Raw genomic sequence first — 21863 nt, forward strand, 5'->3', positions numbered from 1 at the left:
GAACTTGGTGCTTCTCCATAAAAATGTGTATGTAACCTGTCGAAGCAGGGTTGAGCGGAGTATTACCACTTCATTATAATAGTCTCAATATGCGGAGCATTAATTGAAAATGACCTGTGTTTTAAGTGTAACCTCTTGCCTCCCCTCAAGGACCAGTCCATAAGGAACAAGCAACCTGTCCCAGCTGCCTATAACCGATACGATCAGGAGAGATTCAAAGGAAAAGAGGGTGAGTGGGACCAGGGCACATATTGTCAATGTGATGTTTCTTTGTAAATATGGCCATGAATAATAGTATTGTGTGTGTAAAGGAGGCTGGTGGGAGGAGCTAAAGGAGGACAGGCTCATTGTAATGGAATGAAGTTATGCTTTGTTGCTATGCGTTTGATATGTTTGGCACTAAGGGTGTGAATATTTCAATTAAGTTGGGATCCTTAAAGTTAAGAAAAATCCGAACCATAAAAACTGTTGCATTACGTGCTGACAACACCGCTTGTCGCGTGCGCTCGCATTGCAAAATAAATGTTAACATGTTATTCAATTATTGCACCCACACTGCTCGTGCGTGCCAACGAGCGTCTGCGTTGCCAAGCGCTAAAATAGAAGCCAGTTCCATTTGTGAATCTGAACGCGGTGTAAGTCAAATCAAATCCAAGTATATTTGTCACGTGCGCTGAATACAACAGGTGTGTAGACCTTACAGTGAAATGCTTACTTACAGGCTCAAACCAATGTTGCAAGAAAAAAAGGGATGTGTAGGTAAGTAAAGAAATTAAACAACAGTAAAAAGGCATTTGAAAAGAGTAGCAAGGTTTTATACAGACAACAGTTAGTCAGGCTTATTGAGGTAGTATGTACATGTAGGTATCGTTAAAGTGACTACGCACATATGATGAATAGAGTAGCAGAAGCGTAAAAAGAGGGGTTGGCGGGTGGTGGGACACAATGCAGTTAGCCCGGTTAGCCAATGTGCGGGAGCACTGGTTGGTCAGGCCATTTAGATAGTATGTACATAAATGTATAGTTCGTGACTGCATATAAGATAAACAGAGTAGCAGCAGCGTAAAAGAGGGGGAGGCACACAATGCAAATAGTCTGGGTAACCATTACCTGTTCAGGAGTAATGGCAGGGGGTAAAAACTGTTGAGAAGCCATTTTGTCCTAGACTTGGCACTCCAGTACCGCTTGCCATGTGATAGTAGAGAGAACAGTTTATGGCTGGGGTCTTTGACAATTTTTTGGGCCTTCCTCTGACACCACTTGGTGTCGAGGTCCTGGATGGCAGGAAGCTTTGCCCAATGATGTACTGGGCCGTACGCACTACCCTCTGAAGTGCCTTGCGGTCGGAGGCCGAGCTATTGCCGTACCAGGCAGTGATGCAACCGGTCAGGATGCTCTCAATGTTGCAGCTGTAGAACCTTTTGAGGATCTCAGGACCCGTGCCAAATCTTTTTAGTTTCCTGAGGGGGAATAGGCTTTGTCGTTCCCTCTTCATGACTGTCTTGGTGTGTTTGGACCAATCTAGTTTGTTGTTGTGGTCCTGCCTCTCCCATCTCCTCATTGGTTTATAGAAGCTGATCGATGAACTGAGTTTGGTCGGTCATCATGGAAACTATGAAAGTTAGATGCCAATCACCATATAACGTCCAAAGAAGAAAAAGCCTGGAAGGAGGAGAGATGACTAGAAATGATTCGGTTGACCGTTTTTGTGTAGATTAATTGTCGGAGTAGAGGACCTTGTGCATTTCAGGTAAAATAACTCAAAGTTTATATCCTAGGACAAATTAGCTAGCAACACCAAGCTAGCTAAATAGGACAAATTAGCTAGCAACACCAAGCTAGCTAAATAGGACAGATTAGCTTTTAGACCTGTTCCCAAATTAATATATTTGGTTGAGTTTGTTTTGATATTTCAACCAGCGTGTCGTGATCGCGTTTGGTGTTTGGGGACAATCTATTTGCGCACATACTCGGCCGCTTTGGGTACGGTGTTACCAAAATGTATGAACACGCCTCTGCCTGCCTCTCTCCTTTGCGCTGTCTGCCTGCTCTGTCTCTTTGCTAATGATGCAAGTGTGCATTTGATATTCAGTTAGTTCAGTCTCTCGATGTGCAAAACTGATAGACATACCTCAAGCGACTTACAGCGGTAATCGCAGCAAAAGGTGGCGCTACAAAGTATTAACTTCAAGGGGCTGAATAATTTTGCATGCCCAATTTTTCAGTTTTTGATTTGTTAAAAAAGTTTGAAATATCCAATAAATGTCGTTCCACTTCATGATTGTGTCCCACTTGTTGTTGATTCTTCACAAAAAAATACAGTTTTATATCTTATGTTTGAAGCCTGAAATGTGGCAAAAGGTTGCAAAGTTCAAGGGGGCCGAATACTTTCGCAAGGCACTGTATGTTATGCTGCAGCAGAATTCTGTCCGTTTTTTGGGGGGCCTGGAAAGTTACAAATTATCGCAATCAACATGTTATTGCAGCTGTGTTCTATGTCTGTTAAGGGTCACACGGCTAGCTACTGCGACTTGGTAAGCTAGAATTGCTAGCTCTCCTCGCTCGTTTAGTTCAACTCACATTCCCTTGTTTTGTGTTGACTAGACTGACGACTTATCTACACAGATGCTTTGTTCATCAAGAGACAAAGCGCACGCTTTTTCCGGTTGGCATTGTGCTAACCAACTAGGCTATTAGCCCAGGCTGCGAAGCATAGCTAACTTGGCTTGCGCTTAACAAAGCCAGCTAACTGGCTTTCCTACCAGCCCAGACGGTAGTATTGGTAGCGCCCTTCTCTCCTTTAGTTCAATTAAGGGTGGGCGATATGAACTTATATTCATATCACAATATTTTCCACTGTCCGGACGATAACGATATAATATCACGATATACTGTACCTTTTTTTAATTTAAATTTTTAAACATTTTGAGCCCTTCAATGTTAATAAATTACAAAATATTGCTTTTAGCCTTATAGAAACAGAAAGTGAGCATTGCAGTTAACTTCTTGGTGACAGGGGGCAGTATTTTCACTTTCGGATTAAATGCATGCCCAAATTCAACTGCCTGCTACTCATCCCCAGAAGATAAGATATGCATATTATTAGTAGATTTGGATAGAAAACACTGAAATTCCTAAAACTGTTTGAATCATGTCTCTCAGTATAATGGAACCCAGAGGACAAACCATTCATATTGTTTTGTTTTGAGGTCACTCTCTTGTCAATGGGTTTTCATTGGGAATCCAGATTTCTAAGGTACCTTCTTGCAGTTCCTATCGCTTCCACTGGATGTCAACAGTCTTTAGAAATTGGTTGAGGTTATTCCTTTGTGTAATGAAGAAGTACGGCCATCTTGAACGAGGGTCACTTGAAGTGTACTGTTAGAGGCGCGTGACCAGAAAGCTAGCTACTGTTTGTTTTCCTCCTGTATTGAACACAGATCATCCCGTCTTCAATTTTATCGATTATTTACGTTAAATACCTCAAGTTGTATTACAAAAGTAGCTTGAAATGTTTTGGCAAAGTTTACAAGTAACTTTTGAGATTTTGTAGTCAAGTTGAGCAAGTTGGAACCGGTGTTTTTCTGGATCAAACGCGTCAAATAAATAGACATTAGGGATATATATCGACGGAATTAATTGAACAAAAGGACCATTTGTGATTATGGGACATATTGGAGTGTAAACAAAAGAAGCTCGTCAAATGAATTATATTTTTCTTTCTGCGTTTTGTCGCGCCTGCAGGGTTGAAATATGGTTTCTCTCTTTGTTTACGGAGCTGCTATCCTCAGATAATAGCATTGTTTGCTTTAGCAGAAAAGCCTTTTTGAAATCTGACATGTTGGCTGGATTCACAACAAGTGTAGCTTTAATTTGCTATCTTGCATGTGTGATTTAATGAAAGTTAGATTTTTATACACTGCTCAAAAAAATTAAGGAAACACTTAAACAACACAATGTGACTCCAAGTCAATCACACTTCTGTGAAATAAAACTGTCCACTTAAGAAGCAACACTGATTGACAATAAATTTCACATGCTGTTGTGCAAATGGAATAGACAACAGGTGGAAATTATAGGCAAATAGCAAGACACCCCCAATAAAGGAGTGGTTCTGCAGGTGGTGACCACAGACCACTTCTCAGTTCCTATGCTTCCTGGCTCATGTTTTGGCCACTTTTGAATGCTGGCGGTGCTTTCACTTTAGTGGTAGCATGAGACGGAGTCTACAACCCACAAGTGGCTCAGGTAGTGCAGCTCATCCAGGATGGCACATCAATGCGAGCTAAGGTTTGCTGTGTCTGTCCGCATAGTGTCCAGAGCATGGAGGCGCTACCAGGAGACAGACCAGTACATCAGGAGACGTGGAGGAGTCCGTAGGAGGGCAACAACCCAGCAGCAGGACCGCTACCTCCGCCTTTGTGCCAGGTGGAGCACTGCCAGAGCCCTGCAAAATGACCTCCAGCAGGCCATAAATGTGCATGTGTCTGCTCAAACGGTCAAACAGACTCCATGAGGGTGGTATGAGGGCCCAACGTCCACAGGTGGGGGTTGTGCTTACAGCCCAACACCGTGCAGGATGTTTGGCATTTGCCAGAGAACACAAAGATTGGCAAATTCGCCACTGGCGCCCTGTGCTCTTCGCAGATGAAAGCAGGTTCACACTGAGCACATGTGACATTCTGGAGACGCCGTGGAGAACGTTCTGCTGCCTGCAACATCCTCCAGCATGACCGGTTTGGCGGTGGGTCAGTCATGGTATTGGGTGGCATTTCTTTGGGGGGCCGCACAGCCCTCCATGTGCTCGCCAGAGGTAGCCTGACTGCCATTAGGTACCGAGATGATCCTCAGACCCCTTGTGAGACCATATGCTGGTGCGGTTGGCCCTGGATTCCTCCTAATGCAAGACAATGCTAGACCTCATGTGGCTGGAGTGTGTCAGCTGTTCCTGCAAGAGGAAGGCATTGATGCTATGGACTGGCCCGCCCGTTCCCCAGACCTGAATCCAATTGAGCACATCTGGGACATCATGTCTCGCTTCATCCACCAATGCCATGTTGCACCACAGACTGTCCAGGAGTTGGAGGATGCTTTAGTCCATGTCTGGGAGGAGATCCCTCAGGAGACCATCCGCCACCTCATCAGGAGCATGCCCAGGCGTTGTATGGAGGTCATACAGGCACGTGGAGGCCACACACACTACTGAGCCTCATTTTGACTTGTTTTAAGGACATTACATCAAAGTTGGATCAGCCTGTAGTGTGGTTTTCCACTTTAATTTTGAGTGTGACTCCAAATCCAGACCTCCATGGGTTGATAAATTTGATTTCCATTGATAATTTTTGTGATTTTGTTGTCAGCACATTCAACTATGTAAAGAAAAAAGAATTTAATAAAAGATTACATTCATTCAGATCTAGGATGTGTTATTTTAGTTTTCCCTTAATTTTTTTGAGCAGTGTATTAATTTATTTTAATCTGGCGCTCCGCAGTTTCCCTGAATTTTGGCCAGGTGGGACGCTAGCCACATCTCAGAGGTTATATATATTTCTGTGGTAAACCTTTGCATTAAACAAACAAGGGTATATAAGTAAAATAATTACATTTTTTGGTGGGGGGGCTTTTTCCTGCCAAATATAAGTGGTCTTTTTTTTTTCAACATAACACTTGTCGTTATGAATTCAAGTTGTAAACTTTTTTAAACAGTCTGTATGTTTCTCGGTTCAACATGTAACAATTCACTACCTCTTCACAAGTTCCGTACCAGGAACATCAGCCTATTGACAGTTTCTGGCTTCAGTTGCCCTTTGGCATGTGATCACATTGCCCCCAGTGAAACATACTCTCTGAGGGCAAACTTGTGGCAGGGATGCTGAAGTATTTCTTTGCCAGACAGCTCACTTGGGAAAGTTGGATGTGTGAACTTGCCACCACTCTAAAGGATCAGCCTCACTGTCTGCTGCCATCATCAGAGTGTAGCTGTCCAGCTCTTGCTCGATGGCCTCTCTCTGTGATCTTAAGGCAGGTACACTTCTGGTTTTCTTAAAGAAGCTCCCAAGGCTCTTCTTGGACTTTGCTGATTGTGGCGAAGTAGCAGCTTCTTTCTCTCTCACTCTGGTCCTCTTGAACATTGGGTCCAGAAAGGTAGCCATGGTGAGCAGCTCATCTGTTTCCTGGTCGGTGTTTTTGTAATTGAGGACTTGAACAAATGGAGGACTGGCTTCAGGCACAATCATGTATGTCTCTCCTGACAGGGAATCTGTGAAATCCTGGAGGGGTTTAAGTGCTGCCGTGATAGATTCAAAGACCTCAGTGTCTTTCCAGGAGGGTGCAAGGTGCAGTGTATATAAAAAAACAAGGTCAAAAAAACAAAACAAAAACAAAGCAAAGCTCATGCCTTTCATGCAACCTTTTTTAGTCTCATCATGCAGCTTTAGAATGTATTTAAAATCCAAACATCAAGTGCATTCGGAATGTATTCAGACCCTTAACTTTTTTTTTTCTCCATCCATTTTAGAGTATGGCTTGTAATGTAACAAAATGTAGAAGAAAAATATTCAATCTACACACACTACCCCATAATGACAAAGCAAAACGGGATTTTAGATTTTTTTGCAAAAACTTCAATATCACTTCTACATAATTATTCAGACCCTTTACTCAGTACTTTGATGCACAGTTGGCAGCGATTACAGCCTCAAGTCTTCTTGGGTATGATGCTACAAGCTTGGCACACCTGTATTTGGGGAGTTTCTCCCATTCTTCTCTGTAGATCCTCTCAAGCTCTGTCCGGTTGGATGGGGAGCATACCTGCACGGCTATTTTCAGGTCTCTCCGGAGATGTTCGATCGGGTTCAAGTCCGGGCTCTGGCTGGGCCACTCAAGGACATTCAGAGACTTGTCCCAAAGCCACTCCTGTGTTGTCTTGGCTGTGTGTTTAGGGTTGTTGTCCTGTTGAAGTTGAACCTTCACCTTAGTCTGAGGTCCTGAGCAGGTTTTCATCCAGCATCTCTCTGTACTTTGCTCTGTTCATCTTTCTCTCGTTCCTGACTAGTCTCCCAGTGCCTGCTGCTAAAAAACATCCCCACAGCAGGATGCTGCCAATCCCATGCTTCATCGTAGGGATGGTATTGGCCAGGTGATGAGCGGTGCCTGGTTTCCTCCAGTGCTGCAGAGATGGGAGAACCTTCCAAGAGGAAAACCATCTCCACAGAGAACCTCTAGAGCTCTGTCAGTGACCATCGGTTTCTTGGTCACCTCCCTGACCAAGGCCCTTTTCCCACGATTGCTCAGTTTGACCGGTCGGCAAGCTCTAGGAAGAGTCTTGGTGGTTCCAAACCTTTTCCTTTTTAGAATGATTGAGGTCACTGTGTTCTTGGGGACCCTTTCCCAGATCTGTGCCTCAACACAATCCTGTGCTCTGGCATACACTGTCAACTGTGGGACCTTATATAGACAGGTGTGTGCCTTTCCAAATCATGTCCAATCAGTTGTATTTAAAGTATTTATAAATAAATACATTTTATAAATAAGTATTTTTATTTTTTTTAATTTTCGTGTTCGCTTTGTCAATATTTTGTGTGTGTAGATTGTCGAGGGGGGTAAAAATAATCTAATCAATTTTAGAATAAGGCTGTAAGATAACAAAAAGTGAAGGGTTTTGAATACTTTCCGAATGCACTGTATACCCCAACTTTTGTATCACAACTAAAAGTTGGAAAAATGTATTTAAACTAAGCATATAGGAGTACCTTTTTCTTTGTTAGCCGCTCAACACAGAATGGCCGTATGTACACCCTCCCTCAAATCGTTTATTTTATTCAGCTATGTTCAATTGTAATCTTTAAAATATAAAATAATGCCGTGGAATTCTAAGCAAATCTTGTCTGCTAAATGAACTAGTGTAGCCCACAGCCATATGGCATAGCCAGATCAAGGCCTAACATAAGGATATCTCAAAGTATTCTCTTCTGAAATAGACTACATTTTCTTAACATGTTTCTTTAGACCTGTCTAAAATGAATAATTGATTTATTGTGGATGGTGTAGGCTATATTACATGGATTTATTAGACCTTTTAGAATGTAGATGTTCCAAAGGTTTGCATCAGTGGCTTGTAGGCTATGCGTGGAAGCCAGGAGATGCTGAATGTGTTTGTTAATTAACGGCCGTTATTTTATTGACTATCAACTGGCTGACACAATGTCATGACCGCCACATCCCTACGCCACCTGAAAAGTAACGTGCATTACTGATTGACTTGTGTCCTTTTAGAAACGGAGGGATTCAAGATTGACACCATGGGCACCTACCACGGCATGACTCTGAAATCTGTAACGGTAAGACCATCTTCTTTTGGGGCGTCTACCAGAATGCTAACAAAATTGGCACAAGTAATAGCAAAGTCACAGACACCATTAGCGAAATGCAAATGTAATTGCAACAAATGGCAAATCGAGCTCAAAGCTATACAAGCATTACTAGTAGCTACCGAATGTCGTTTTTGGTGAGAGAAATTGTGCAAATGAACAAAGTTGTTGTGCATGCTTTTCTGAGTGAAGAGCAGCAGGTGTACACGGAGCAGAGGGGATGTGGAAGAAACTCTAGTAGTAGGACTTCTCAAATACAGCAGAAAGCCATTGTAAGATATCTGATGGCAAACATTTAGTAGTGAATTGCATACAAGTGTAATAACTTCATCACCTCAAATGCGCTGCACAACAGACTTGCCGATAGATATAGAACGCTATGGATTCACCACCTCCCACTTTCTCCTGTTATGCTATTTACAAGCTTGACTGGCTCAATTGTTCTGGGGAACTACAGTAAGCGTTATCCTCTAATGCATTTTACAAGTTAACTGCAGGTATTAACTTAAAGTATCTACAAATATTCACATTTATGGAAAATTACTATTAGGTTTGACGGTATTGAAAAAAAAACATTTTGTGGTCTTTTCCAAATACCCCGGTATACAGTATACCACCCAAGCCTAACCTCCATTGACTATTAAGTAGCAGTCTACCTGTTGGCTTTTGGTCATATCCTTCTCAATTAAAGATGCAATATCTAACTAACTTTTTGGGTGACCTGACCAAATTCACATAGAAATTTGAGTTATAGATCTGTCATTCTCATTGAAAGTAAGTCCAGAAGCAGTATATTTGTTCCAAGTGCGCCATTTCAATGCTTCTGGTTTTAAAGTCTTGGTTTTGTACACCAGTTTCAAACAGCTGAAACTACAAATTTTGGGTTATTGAAAAGATATTTCAGTGGTCTAGATGGTACAATGATTCTCTGCAACAGGGGTATTCAACTCTTACTCTACGAGGTCTGGATGCTGCTTGGGTTCTGTTCTACCTGATTTTGAAAACAAGCAGTGGAACTGGCTTCGCGGTCCAGAGTTGAGTTTGAGGGCTCTGACAAAACATCTCAAAGATGATCGATGGAAACAGGATGCACCTGAGCTCAATTTCAAGTCTCATAGCAAAGGGTCTGAATACTTATGTAAATAAGGGATTTTTGTTTGCAAATAAATGTGCAAAACATTTAACCTGTTTTCGCTTTGTGACTGGGGTATTGTGTAGACTGCTGAGGATTATTTATTTTAAAATCCATTTTTATAAGGCTACAACGTAACAAAATGTGGAAAAAGTCAGTGGGTCTGGATACTTTCCGAAGGCACTATTTCCATATCTTTTTACGATTGGATTTTCTTTACTTGCTTTGTCACGAAACGGAGGCTCTATGATTATAGTGCCGTGTTGATGATTTGTGATTCGCCAATAACAACAAGCTACATGCGCCAATCTGCGTAGGCTATTCTCGTTGCGCAGTGGTGCCATACTGTTAACGTTTTATCCACAACTTTCGGCCCATCGTTGTTGTAATCTACTGTGAAGCCAAAATATTCCCAAACTAGGGATTTTAACGATCATGGGGGATCCTCCAATTCTGGTTTATCGACCACCCCCATCGTACAGAACTCCAGAGATTTTTTGGGGGACATTTTTATTTATTTTCGATGTATTCTTCTGCAAGCGGGTCAGAGGTTGCTGGACTTGACTGTTTCGGTGCTAATACGTGTACCCTTTCACCTCTAGACCATTGTGACCATGTCTATGCAACTTTTAAAAAATTGTGTCCTTGATGAAAAGACCCTGTTCATGTAAAAATCACAATACCCTGGCTGTTTTAAAGCCAAACTATTTATTATGGTGAACCTGAATTGAATTAAATTCTGAATGTTTGAAAACTCCAAGCAGCAGTTGGATGTGGGTTGTCCTCTCTGTTAAAACGCCATTCTCTACTGTGCATTTGGTAACAATGACCCAGCAAATTACATTGGTTGTCACTTATAAAGCCTATGATTTGACAGTGTGAAAGCCACTTTTACAAACATTTGAATGTTGAACGTGCTGTGCAGATGCACAAATAGCCTATTAGAACAGGGATAAGGCCCATCCCTCGTTGACATGAGCAACTGTCTTAAACTGTATACTTATCAGATGTACACAGTTACATGCATAAATGTTTGATAGGCTACTGAACTGAAGGAGAGGACTCGTCAATTCAGCCACAACAGATAAAGTATTTTTGGAATATTTTTGAAAAACATTTAGTAAACCGGCAATTCATAACGTTTTGGATTGGTTTTCAAATGCTCCCATGCACTAGTATCTTATGCATCGGTCCAAGGTTCAAATTTGTATCTGTGAATCTTTAAATCCCTAATAGCTGGAGAGAATGCAATTTACTTAATTTACACTGAACAACAGATGCATATCTGTATTCCCAGTCATGTGAAATCCATTGATTAGGGCCTAAATTAATTTGTTTGACTGATTTTTCTTATGAACTGTAACTCAGTAAAATCTTTGAATTTGTTATATTTTTGTTCAGTATATAAAACATTTGGGGTATTGAAAATCCTACCGAAAAAGCATATCTTCACATTGATCGTATTCTTATTATCAACGTTATATTTTGTTTGAACTATTACATACCTTGGACAATAACAGATGCAAACCAGTTGGAAGTCCAGTTCCTACTCTACTGTTGTAATAGGGAGTTCATGTTCCTCTGATCGGTTTCTGACTAATTTATTACCCAAAGCTTGAGGTATATTGTTGTGCTCTGGCCAGCTCATTGACCTGTTCTGTTAGCTCGCTGTACCTCCAGGTCTTTGGGGCCTGTGATCTGTGTCCAGAGGCTGCCCAGTCTATAATGAGATTGGGCTCCAGGTACTGATTGTAGGGAACCACCGAGTACAGCGAATGAGTCATGACTCGGCGACGTCTCTGCAAATGGGCAAACCTGGGAAGGTTAAGCTGCCTTTTGTCTTCCTCATCCACACACACTGCAGTGGTCTCATTTTAGTGTGTCTATCATTCTGAAATTTGAATGCTGATTCTACTTTGCCATTGCTGCTGTTTTAGTTCATCTCCAAGCTTCATTTTCATCAATGCTTCTGAAGACGGTTAATTCACAAAGCCGAATACAATTTCTGAGTTATTCTGAAGCATTCTTTGGTGGGGTCTTATGCGTAGGAAGAACTCATGATGAATGTACATATCTCCTTCGTGACGGAATTATGCTGAACTTTTTTCCGATCAAGGCTGAACTTCATAGTCACTATTTTGAGTGCATTGTATTACATTGTGTTTTCAGTTATTTGTTATGGTATGCGCAATATAGTTGTAGCTTTATCAATTAATAGTTACATGATTTGTTGTGTGTTAGTGTTCTGTTTCTTCACTATTCTACAGTACCAGTCAAAAGTTTGGACACCACCTCATTCCAGGGTTTTTCTTTATTTGTACTATGTTCTACATCATCAAAACTATGAAATAACAAATGGAATCATGTAGTAACCAAAAATGTGTTACACAAATCAAAATATATTTTATATTCTTCAAAGTAGCCACCCTTTGCCTTTTATGACCGCTTTGCACACTCTTCGCATTCTCTCAACCAGCTTCATGAGGTAGTCACCTGGAATGCATTTCAATTAAAAGTTCATTTGTGTTTTCTTTCCTTAATGCATTTTGAGCCAATCGGTTGTTGTGACAAGGTAGGGGTGGTATACAGAAGATCACCCTATTTGGTAAAAGACAAGTCCATATTATGGCAAGAACAGCTCAAATAAGCAAAGATAAATGACAGTCCATTACTTTAGGACATAAAGGTGTCAATCTCAATCAAGTTTCTTCAAGTGCAGTCGCAAAAAACATCAAGCGCTATGATGAAACTCGCTCTCATGAGGACTGCCACAAGAAAGGAAGACCCAGAGTTGCCTCTGCTGCAGAGGATAAGTTAATTAGTTACCAGCCTATGATTGCAGCCCAAATAAATGCTTCAGAGTTAAAGTAACAGACATCAACATAAACTGTTCAGAGGAGACTGCGTGAATCAGGCCTTCATGGTCAAATTACAGCAAAGAAACCACTACTAAAGGACACCAATAATAAGAGACTTGCATGGACCAAGACACACGAGCAATGGACATTAGACCGGTGGAAATCTGTCCTTTGGTCTGATGAGCCCAAATTTGAGATTTTTTTTGTTTGTTCCAACTGCCATGTTGTGAGACGCAGAGTAAGTGAAAGGATTATCTCTGTTTGTGTGTGGTGGTGTTTTGCTGATGACACGGAGTTATTTATAATTCAAGGCACTCTTAACCAGCATGGCTACCACAGCATTATGCAGTGATACGCCATCCCATCTGGTTTGCGCTTAGTGGGACGATAATTTGTTTTTCAACAGGACAATGACCCAACACCTCCAGGCTGTGTAAAGGATATTTTACCAAGGAGAGTGATGGAGTGCTGCATCAGATGACCTGGCCTCCACAATCACCCAACCTCAACCCAATTTAGATTAGTTGGATGAGTTGGAATTGCAGAGTGAAGGAAAAACAGCCAACAAGTGCTCTGCATATGTGGGAACTCCTTCAAGACTGTTGGAAAAGCATTCCAGGTGTAGCTGGTTGAGAGAATGCCAAGAGTGTGCAAATCTGTCAAGGCAAAGGGTGGTTGCTTTGAACAATATAAAATATATTTTGATTTGTCTTAACACTATTTTATTTTTGGTTACTACATGATTCCATGTGTTTCATAGTTTTGATGTCTTCACTATTGTTCTGCAATGTAAAAAAAATAAATGAGAACCCTTCAATAAGTAGGTGTGTCTGAACTTTTGACTGGCACTGTACATGGTGTTAAATGTGTGTCTAGCTTACCAATGTTGGTTGAAGTGAGATATATAGATAAGATAGATAGACAAATTAACATGGGTAACTATTTACACACTTTCAATATTTGGAAGACCCTCAGTCCTCTATCAAATCATTTTATATGCCCCAGCCTAAAACCCCAAACAGCAAGCAATGCAGGTGTAGAAGCACGGTGGCTAGGAAAAACTCCCTAGAAAGGCAGAAACCTAGAGAGGAACCAGGCTATGAGGGGTGGCCAGTCCTCTTCTGGCTGTGGAGATCAGTGGTTGTAGAGTTTGCAACAGGACAGCACCTCGAGTAAAAATGAACAGTTTAGGGTTCCATAGCCGCAGGCAGAACAGTTGAAACTGAAACAGCGGCATGGCCAGGTGGACTGGGGACAGCAAGGAGTCATCATGCCAGGTCGTCCTGGCGCATGGTCCTAGGGCTCAGGTCCTCCGAGAGAGAAAGAGAATTAGAGAGAGCATACTTAAATTCACACAGGACACTGGATACGACTCCCATTCGGAGTCAGTGTCACTGTGAAAGAAAATGTTCAGTTAGAATAGTTTCACATATGAGCCCTGTATCAACAGGTATAATAAACAGATATCTAGACTTAGATTTAGCTTTCCCTGACGTAGTCGCCATAATATTGATATATATATATATAAACAGCTGGATCTGCGCGTTTACCAAACAATGCAGTGCGTAATATGCGTAGCTCCTTCCGGTATGAAACTTCAATAGCGAATTACTCACTTTACGCTGAAGCTTATTACATGGGTTGGTCTTGCAACACATAACATGGCGTATTGCCATTTAGCTCAGCTCATTGGCTATCTACCCAGCTAGATTTCAAGACGATCAGTGGTCATTGGGTTAAAAGACAGTCAATCAACGAAACAGCAGGCAAATCGTTGGTGCACAATGATGTCATGACTTGTTGTCTTCAAATCGGTTTCTTTCAGGCAATACGTCCGGCGAAATGGCCCATCAGGTTTGATTGTGTTACAAACAAACCAGTTGATTGCAGTGAAACCAAACATGACTGGAAAAGTCACCTTCTGTGTGGGTTATTTACCTGGAATGTGTCGTCAAATGGAATGAGACGGAATTCACGACACAAGCGGTTCACAAAATGTTTCGTGTTAGGCTATAAAAACAGATTTTATCAAACAAAAGATCATTAATTGTGTAACAATGAGCATTGGAATTGCAAACAGACGAAGATCGTCAAATGTAAACAATTTATTTTAATGCATTTTGTGATTATGTTACACCTGTGCTGGTTAAATGTATTTTATTTTATGGGGCTCTATGCTCAGATAATCGCATTGTATTCTTTCGCAGTAAATCCTTTTTAAAATCTGACAACGCAGTTGGATTAGCAAGATTCTAGGCTTTCGATACATGTGAGACACTTGTATTTTCATGAATGTTTTAATATGACTATTTAAGTAGTGATCCATGCGCAGAGAGATTAAAGTAATGATGGACTGTTTCTTTTTGCTTTTTTTGTGTTATTTTACCAAATAGGGCCATTTTTTTGTATACCACCCCTACCATGTCACAACACAACTGATTTGGCTCAAACGCATTTGAAGGAATAAAATTCCACAAATGATCTTTTAACAAGGCACACCTGTTAGTTGAAATGCTTTCCAGGTGACTGCCTCTTAAGCTTGTTGAGAGAATGCCAAAAGTGTGCAAAGCGGTCAAAGGCAAACGGTGCCTACTTTGAAGAATCTCAAATATATTTTGATTTGTGTTACACTTTTTTGGTACTACATGATTCCATATGTGTTATTTCATAGTTTTGATGTCTTCACTATTATAATGCGATGTAGAAAATAGTACAAATAAAGAGAACCCCTTGAATGAGTTGGTGTCCAATCTTGACGTGTGTGTGTGAAAGAAAAGCACCTTTTTTTGGTTCATTAAACTAACATCAAATTGATCAGAAATACAGTTTAGACTTTGTTGTAAATGACTTGTAGCTGGAAACGGCAGGTTCTTTTGTGGAATATCTGCATAGGTATACAGAGGCCCGTTATCAGCAACCATCATTCGTGTTCCAATGGCACGTTGTTAGCTAATCCAAGTGTATCATTTTAAAAGGCTAATGGCCAGAAACTGGAAGTTACATTAAATAGTACCCGCAAAACACCAGTCTCGACGTCAACAGTGAAGAGGCGACTCCGGGATGCTGACCTTTTAGGCAGAGTTCCTCTGTCCAATGTCTGTGTTCTTTTGCCAGATCTTCAGTTTCTTGGCAATTTCTTGCATGGAATAGCCTTCATTTCTCAGAACAAGAATAGACTGACAAGTTTCAGAAGGAAGTGGTTTGTTTCTGGCCATTTTGAGCCTGTAATTGAACCCACAAATGCTGATGCTCCAGATACTCAACTAGTCTAAAGAAGGCCAGTTTTATTGCTTCTTTAATCAGAACAGATTTTTAGCTGTGCTAACATAACCCTTTTGCAATTTTCTAATGATCAATTAGCCTTTTAAAATTATAAACTTGGATTAGCTAACACAACGTGCCATTGGAACACAGGAGTGATGGTGGCTGATAATGGTCCTCTGTACGCCTATGTGATCTACCGTTTCCAGCTACAATAGTAATTTACAAGATAATCAATGTCTACACTGTATTTCTGATCAATTTGGTGTTGTGACCCCAAACTTGAACGGTAGTGTATGTATATGAGAACAAAACATACAAACGCGACATGCAACAATTTGTAATATTTGACTTAGTTACAGTTAAGGAAATCGGTCAATTTAAATGAATTCATTAGGCCATAATCTATGGATTTCACAGGACTAGGCAGGGGTGCTGCCATGGGTGAGCATAGGCCCACCCACATGGGAGCCAGGCCCAGCCAATCAGAATGAGTTTTTCCCACAAAAGGGCTTTATTGCAGACAGAAATACTCAAAAATGAGAGAAATAAGCTTTTTGTGCATATGGAAAATTCCTAGTATTTTTATTTATTTCAGCTCATGAAACATGGGGGACGAACAATACGTGGCGTTCTTTATATTTTGTTCAGTGTAGTTCCATAAATTTCTTTCAACTGGTACCAGGGGACGTTCAGACGAGTCTGAGGCCTATGGGCGTCTTAGAGCAAAACAACCGACATGTTCGTGTCAGTGAGGGTCATCTTTGCACAGAGGGCAGTCCCTCCAGGATTCTGCGTTTCTGTGATTCATTGTAAAATCAACGCATATGATGCAGTAGTTTGCAATTTTGACCAATTCCCACACTTTGCGCATAAAAGGGTCCAATCAAAAGCGGGTTCGTAATTTTTTACCAATTACTGCACTGTTACCGTGGAAAATGGCCCAATCCAACCACACGTCAACAGGTTTTTTTCTTTTTTTCCCTCTCTCCTCCCTGGCCTGTCAGCGTATTCGCATGCCAAGATGGGTGATTGATGGCTGACGGGCAGTATAATGAACAGAAATCACTAATCACTAACTTATCATGAAAGCACAATATTTCTGGATTTTTTTAAATAAATGGAATAGTAAATATCAACCACAATTCTCTATTTTTTACGTTTTCTCTTCATCTCCCTTAAAACCCTTTCAGAAAAAGTCTTCAAAATTCTTGCTTGTGATAACTTATTAGAAAGAAATACTGATCCTCAAATGGAAAGAGATTGATCAGCTTTGAATCTGTTAAGAGATGCATCCTGTGTTGATGGCAAGCCAGATGGAGAGGTGTGAATGGATTATGACAGATGTTAAAAGGAAAATAACCAAAATTGAGCACTTTAGATGTTCTAATTGTTTTTCTATGTATTCTGCTTAAAGTCGTCCTCAAACTGAGCACATGACTTTTATTGCTTTATATGAAATTAATATGAAATGTATAGCAGAGTTTCAGAAAAGTTTATGCTTTTTTTGTCTGTAGAAATCACATGTTGCTAAATCTTGGAGGGATACGGGTCATATTAGTGTGTAGCTCATACTGTTCGGATGCTGCATACAGAAGTTGGCAGATCAGCTGTACCAACTTCAGATGAATCCCAAGTTGTGGTGGTCGTAGAGCAAAATGGAGAACACTCGTTTGCGTGAGTCATCTTTCCATAGAGGGGTTATAAGTTTAGTCCAAAACTGTTTGGATGATTTTGTGAGACCGATTTTTGGGATGTCTCATTGTATGACAAACTGCTCTAGTTCTTTCACCACAGATGCGGAAGTGTGGATCCAATGCAAAAAAAAAAAAAAACATCTCTCGCTGAAACTTACAGATCTTTTTTTATTATGATTCTTCGATTCAACCTTAGGGGGTTAAAAGGAAAATTATTTAAACTCAAGTTGAACAAAATGGATACTCGACGGTGACAGTCCACCAATAGTCTTAAGATATATCCTCATAATAAACAGCACCCACATTTCACATAAGTGATGTCTTCCTCTGTACCCCAATGCATATATTCTTTCAATCAATGAATGTATTAAACTCGAATATAAACTGTAGTTAAAAAAAAAAAATGGTCTTCAAGCATTAGTTTGTCCAAAAACATGCTTGACTCTGTCATCTCTTGCCCAGTGACTCCTGCACAGGCAATGACCTAACATCACACTCAGCCGTCTGTCACCAAATAGGCTGTACACCCTGCAGTTTTCTCTGGTGAAACCTGTCCACATTGTCTTTGGACGTGTTGATGCAGGCGTTGTGCTTGTTGCTCTGCAGGTGGTGCCAGTACTTGAGCAGTTCGTTGGGGTGAAACTGGTGGGAGGTTATGAGGTGGCTATACTTGCAGCTGGAGTAGGACACCCGCCAGTGGTTGAACAGGAACTCATTAGGCGGCGGCGTGGGTTCGATCCGCAGCTTGGCCAGGCAGATGCCCACGTAAACGTCCTCCAGATGCAGCCTGCGGATACCCAGGGAGACCCTGTAGATCTTTCCAGCCAGGTCCCCTGAGAACACATAGCCCGTTCCTGAGCAGAAAGTAGGGTACACCTCGCTGGGGTACAGCTCGGGGGGCATGTACCACTTGCTATTCTTGTTCCTGTTGGGTGCATAGCCCCTCATCAGGTAGCCTGTAATATAGTCCCGTTTGGGTGGCATCTCTGGCTGGAGCAGCTTGTGCACGAGATACTCTGTGTTGACAAACATGTCACTGTCTGTCTTCATGACATAGTTGGTGCCCGGGCAGTGCGTGGACACCCAGTGCATGCCCATCAGGGTTTTTATAGTCAGGTTGTTGTAAGTGTCCATGTAATCCTGCTGGATGATGTCATGGTGCCTCCGGCTCTCGGCCTCCAGGCTGCTCTGCTGCAGGCGGCCTACCCTGCCCTCCTTTACGCCTAACAGGAAGAGCCTAACAAAGCTTAGGCCCGGGACCATGCTCTCGTTCCCCCAGGTCTGCCGAATGGTCTCCCTGGCTTCCACCTGATTGCCCTCCGTGGCTATCAGCAGCACCAGGAAGGGCTCTGGGTTGCCCTCCCGGCACTTGTTGGGCTCATTGATGATGTAAGGGTATGGCTCTGAGGTCAGCAGGCCCCTTAGCCCGACTTCCCCACTCAAGCTAGCATTAGCCGCCACTGAGTTCTCCAGTCCCGTAATCCCCTGTGGAAAGGAGGAGTCCTGAGGGGAACTGAGGTTGGCATTTCTTTCCGGAGGCGAAGGGGGAACCAGTGGGTCCCTCCATAGAGTCTGTGATGAGCTGTGATTCCCTTTTTCTTTGGTAGAGTGTAGTCCTCTTTCGGTGTAAGCCACTAGGTGCTCCCTCTGCCATGTTGGCCCCCTGAGGCCCGGCAGCCAGTCTTGATGGCCCAGGATGATCAGGAGCGAGAGGAGAGACAGTAGGCCAGCGACATGTGTGTAGCAGTGGCGCCTCCTCCACTGCATGGTGTCTGTGTACCACCTCACGTGGGCAGCCGTAACACACTCGGTCAGGTCAGGCTTATGCTGTGTGCGATATCGTTGAACCAAGTAATTAGTCGGGAGGTGGCGCATGTATTGAACCGTAACATTCAAGTCACTTTGAATTGTTGGTCAGTTGTCAAACCTGCCCATATGTTTCAACCAGGTTCATGCGGTCTTCAGCAGAGGCCAATGTTTTTTATCTAGGAGAAAAACAACAGTGATAATGTTAGCACAAGTTAAAACCATCAAACGCTTTGTCTAGGGTGACTGAGTGATTGTAGTGGTGTGATAACATACAGTGCATTGGGAAAGTATTCAGACACTTTTTCCACATTTTGTTACGTTAAAGCCTTGTTCTAAAATGGATTGATTAGGGGAAAAAAATATTTAATCTACACACTACCCCACAATGACAAAGCAAAAACAGTTTTTTGTGAATGTAAATTTAAAATAGCATTCAGACCCTTTACTCAGTACTTTTATTGAAGCACCTTTTGGCATTGATTACAGCCTCGAGTCTTCTTGGGTATGACGCTGCAAGTTTGGCTTGGTCAGGCTCCGGAGACGGGCGCACCGCTCACGAGCATACTACTCGCCAATGTCCAGTCCCTTGACTACAAGGTTGATGAAATCCGAGCAAGGGTAGCATTCCAGAGAGACATAAGACTAACGTTCTTTGCTTCAAGGAAACATGGGTCACTTGACACTATCGGAGTCGGTACAGCCACCTGGTTTCTTCATGCATCTCGCCGACAGAAAGGAGCATCTTTCTGGTAAAAAGAGGGACGGGGGTGTATGCCTTATGATTAACAAGACATGGTGTGATCATAACAACATACAGGAACTCAAGTCCTTCTGTTAACCTGATTTAGGATTCCTCACAATCAAATGTCGACCACATTATCTACCAAGAGAATCCTCTTCGATTATAATCACAGCCGCATATATTCCACCCCCCCAAGCAGACACATCGATGGCCCTAAACAAACTTTATTTGACTTTGTAAACTGGAAACCACATCCTGAGGCTGCATTCATTGTAGCTGGGGATTTTAACAAGGCTAATCTGAAAACCAGACTCCCTAAATTCTATCAGCATATCGTTTGTGCTACGAGGGCTGGTAAAACCCTGGATCATTGTTATTCTAACTTCCGCAATGCATGTAAGGCCCTCCCCCTCCCTCCTTTTGGAAAAGCTGACCATGACTCTCTTTTGTTGCTCCCTGCCTATAGACAGACTAAAACAGGAAGTTCCCGCGCTCAGGTCTGTTCAACGCTGGTCCGACCAATCCGATTCCACGCTTCAAGATTGCTTCGATCACGTGGATTGGGATATGTTCCGCATTGCGTCAAACCAGAACATTGATGAATACGCTGATTCGGTGAGCGAGTTTATTAGCAAGTGCATCGGCAACGTCGTACCCACAGCAACTATTAAAACATTCCCAAACCAGAAACCGTGGATTGATGGTAGCATTTGCGCGAAACTGAAAGCGCGAATCACTGCTTTTAACCAGGGCAAGGTGACCGGAAACATGACCGAATACAAACAGTATAGCTATTCCCTCCGTAAGGCAATCAAACAAGCTAAGCATCCGTGTAGAGACAAAGTAGAGTCGCAATTCAACGGCTCAGACACGAGTTATGTGGCAGGGTCTCAGTCAATCACAGATTACAAAAAGAAAACCAGCCCTGTCGCGAACCAGGATGTCTTGCTCCCAGACAGACTAAACTTCTTTGCTCGCTTTGAGGACAATACAGTGCCACTGACACGGCCCGCTACCAAAACCTGCGGACTCTTCTTCACTGCAGCCGATGTGAGTAAAACATTTAAACGTGTTAATATTGTAAATGACTATTGAAGCTAGAAACGGCTGATTCTGTTTTAATGGAATATCTACATAGGCCCATTATCAGCCACCATCACTCCTGTGTTCCAATGGCACGTTATGTTAGCTAATCCAAGTTTATAATTTTAAAAGGCTAATTGATCATTGGAAAGCCCTTTTTGCAATTATGTTAGCACAGCTGAAAACTGTTCTGATTTAAAGAAGCAAGAAAACTGTCCGCCTTTAGACTTGTTGAGTATCTGGAGCATCAGCATTTGTGGGTTCGATTACAGGCTCAAAATGGCCAGAAACATAGTACTTTCTTCTGAACCTCGTCAGTCTATTCTTGTTCTGAGAAATGAAGGCTATTCCATGCGAGAAATTGCCAAGAAACTGAAGATCTCGTACAACGCTGTGTACTACTCCCTTCACAGAACAGCGCAAACTGGCCCTAACCAGAATAAAAGGAGTGGGAGGCCCCGGTGCACAACTGAGCAAGAGGACAAGTACAATAGTGTCTAGTTTGAGAAACAGACTCCTCACAAGTCCTCAACTGGCAGCTTCATTAAATAGTACCTGCAAAACACCAGTCTCAACATCAACAATGAAGAGCCGACTCTGGGATGCTGGCCTTCTAGGCAGAGTTGCAGAGTAACAGCTATATCTCAGACTGGCCAATAAGAAGAAAAGATTAAGATAGGCAAAAGAGACACTGGACAGAGGAACTCTGCCTGGAAGGGCAGCGTCCCGTTATACAATCGTTAGTGGCACCCTTCTCTTTTAGCGCCTCTCTCCCTAATATTGACACCCACTTTCGACTGGTACTGTGTGTTACAATTTACATAAAAGTACTAATGTTGCTTTGCGTGTGAGTCATGCAAGTCTAACTGGAGCCAGTTACTTTTGAGAGAAAATAAACCAAATTACTCTTAA

The 21863-nt window shown here is 42.1% G+C and overlaps 2 protein-coding genes across 5 annotated transcripts in view; one reads left to right on the top strand and one right to left on the bottom strand.

The window, feature by feature from the left end:
* Positions 1-21863, top strand: part of LOC135517069 (parafibromin-like) — a 56335-nt gene that overhangs the window by 4925 nt on the left and 29547 nt on the right. Inside the window, exons 9-10 of the mRNA XM_064941093.1 lie at positions 151-229; positions 8275-8339. Coding sequence (XP_064797165.1) covers positions 151-229; positions 8275-8339 — 144 coding nt within the window. The remainder of the gene's footprint in view (positions 1-150; positions 230-8274; positions 8340-21863) is intronic.
* The window catches only part of LOC135517079 (beta-1,3-galactosyltransferase 2-like), a 34901-nt gene continuing 30503 nt past the window's right edge, over positions 17466-21863 (bottom strand). For 3 of the 4 annotated variants that reach the window (XM_064941126.1, XM_064941104.1, XM_064941111.1), the window contains exon 2: positions 17466-19302. In XM_064941126.1, coding sequence (XP_064797198.1) covers positions 17825-19192 — 1368 coding nt within the window. In that variant the 5' untranslated portion in view covers positions 19193-19302 and the 3' untranslated portion in view covers positions 17466-17824. Of the gene's footprint in view, positions 19303-19593; positions 20295-21863 lie in introns of those variants that run through there. The other variant, XM_064941117.1, reaches the window with a different exon arrangement.

This window comes from Oncorhynchus masou, chromosome 3 (genome assembly GCF_036934945.1).
Source record: "Oncorhynchus masou masou isolate Uvic2021 chromosome 3, UVic_Omas_1.1, whole genome shotgun sequence".
Taxonomy (NCBI): Eukaryota; Metazoa; Chordata; class Actinopteri; order Salmoniformes; family Salmonidae; genus Oncorhynchus; species Oncorhynchus masou.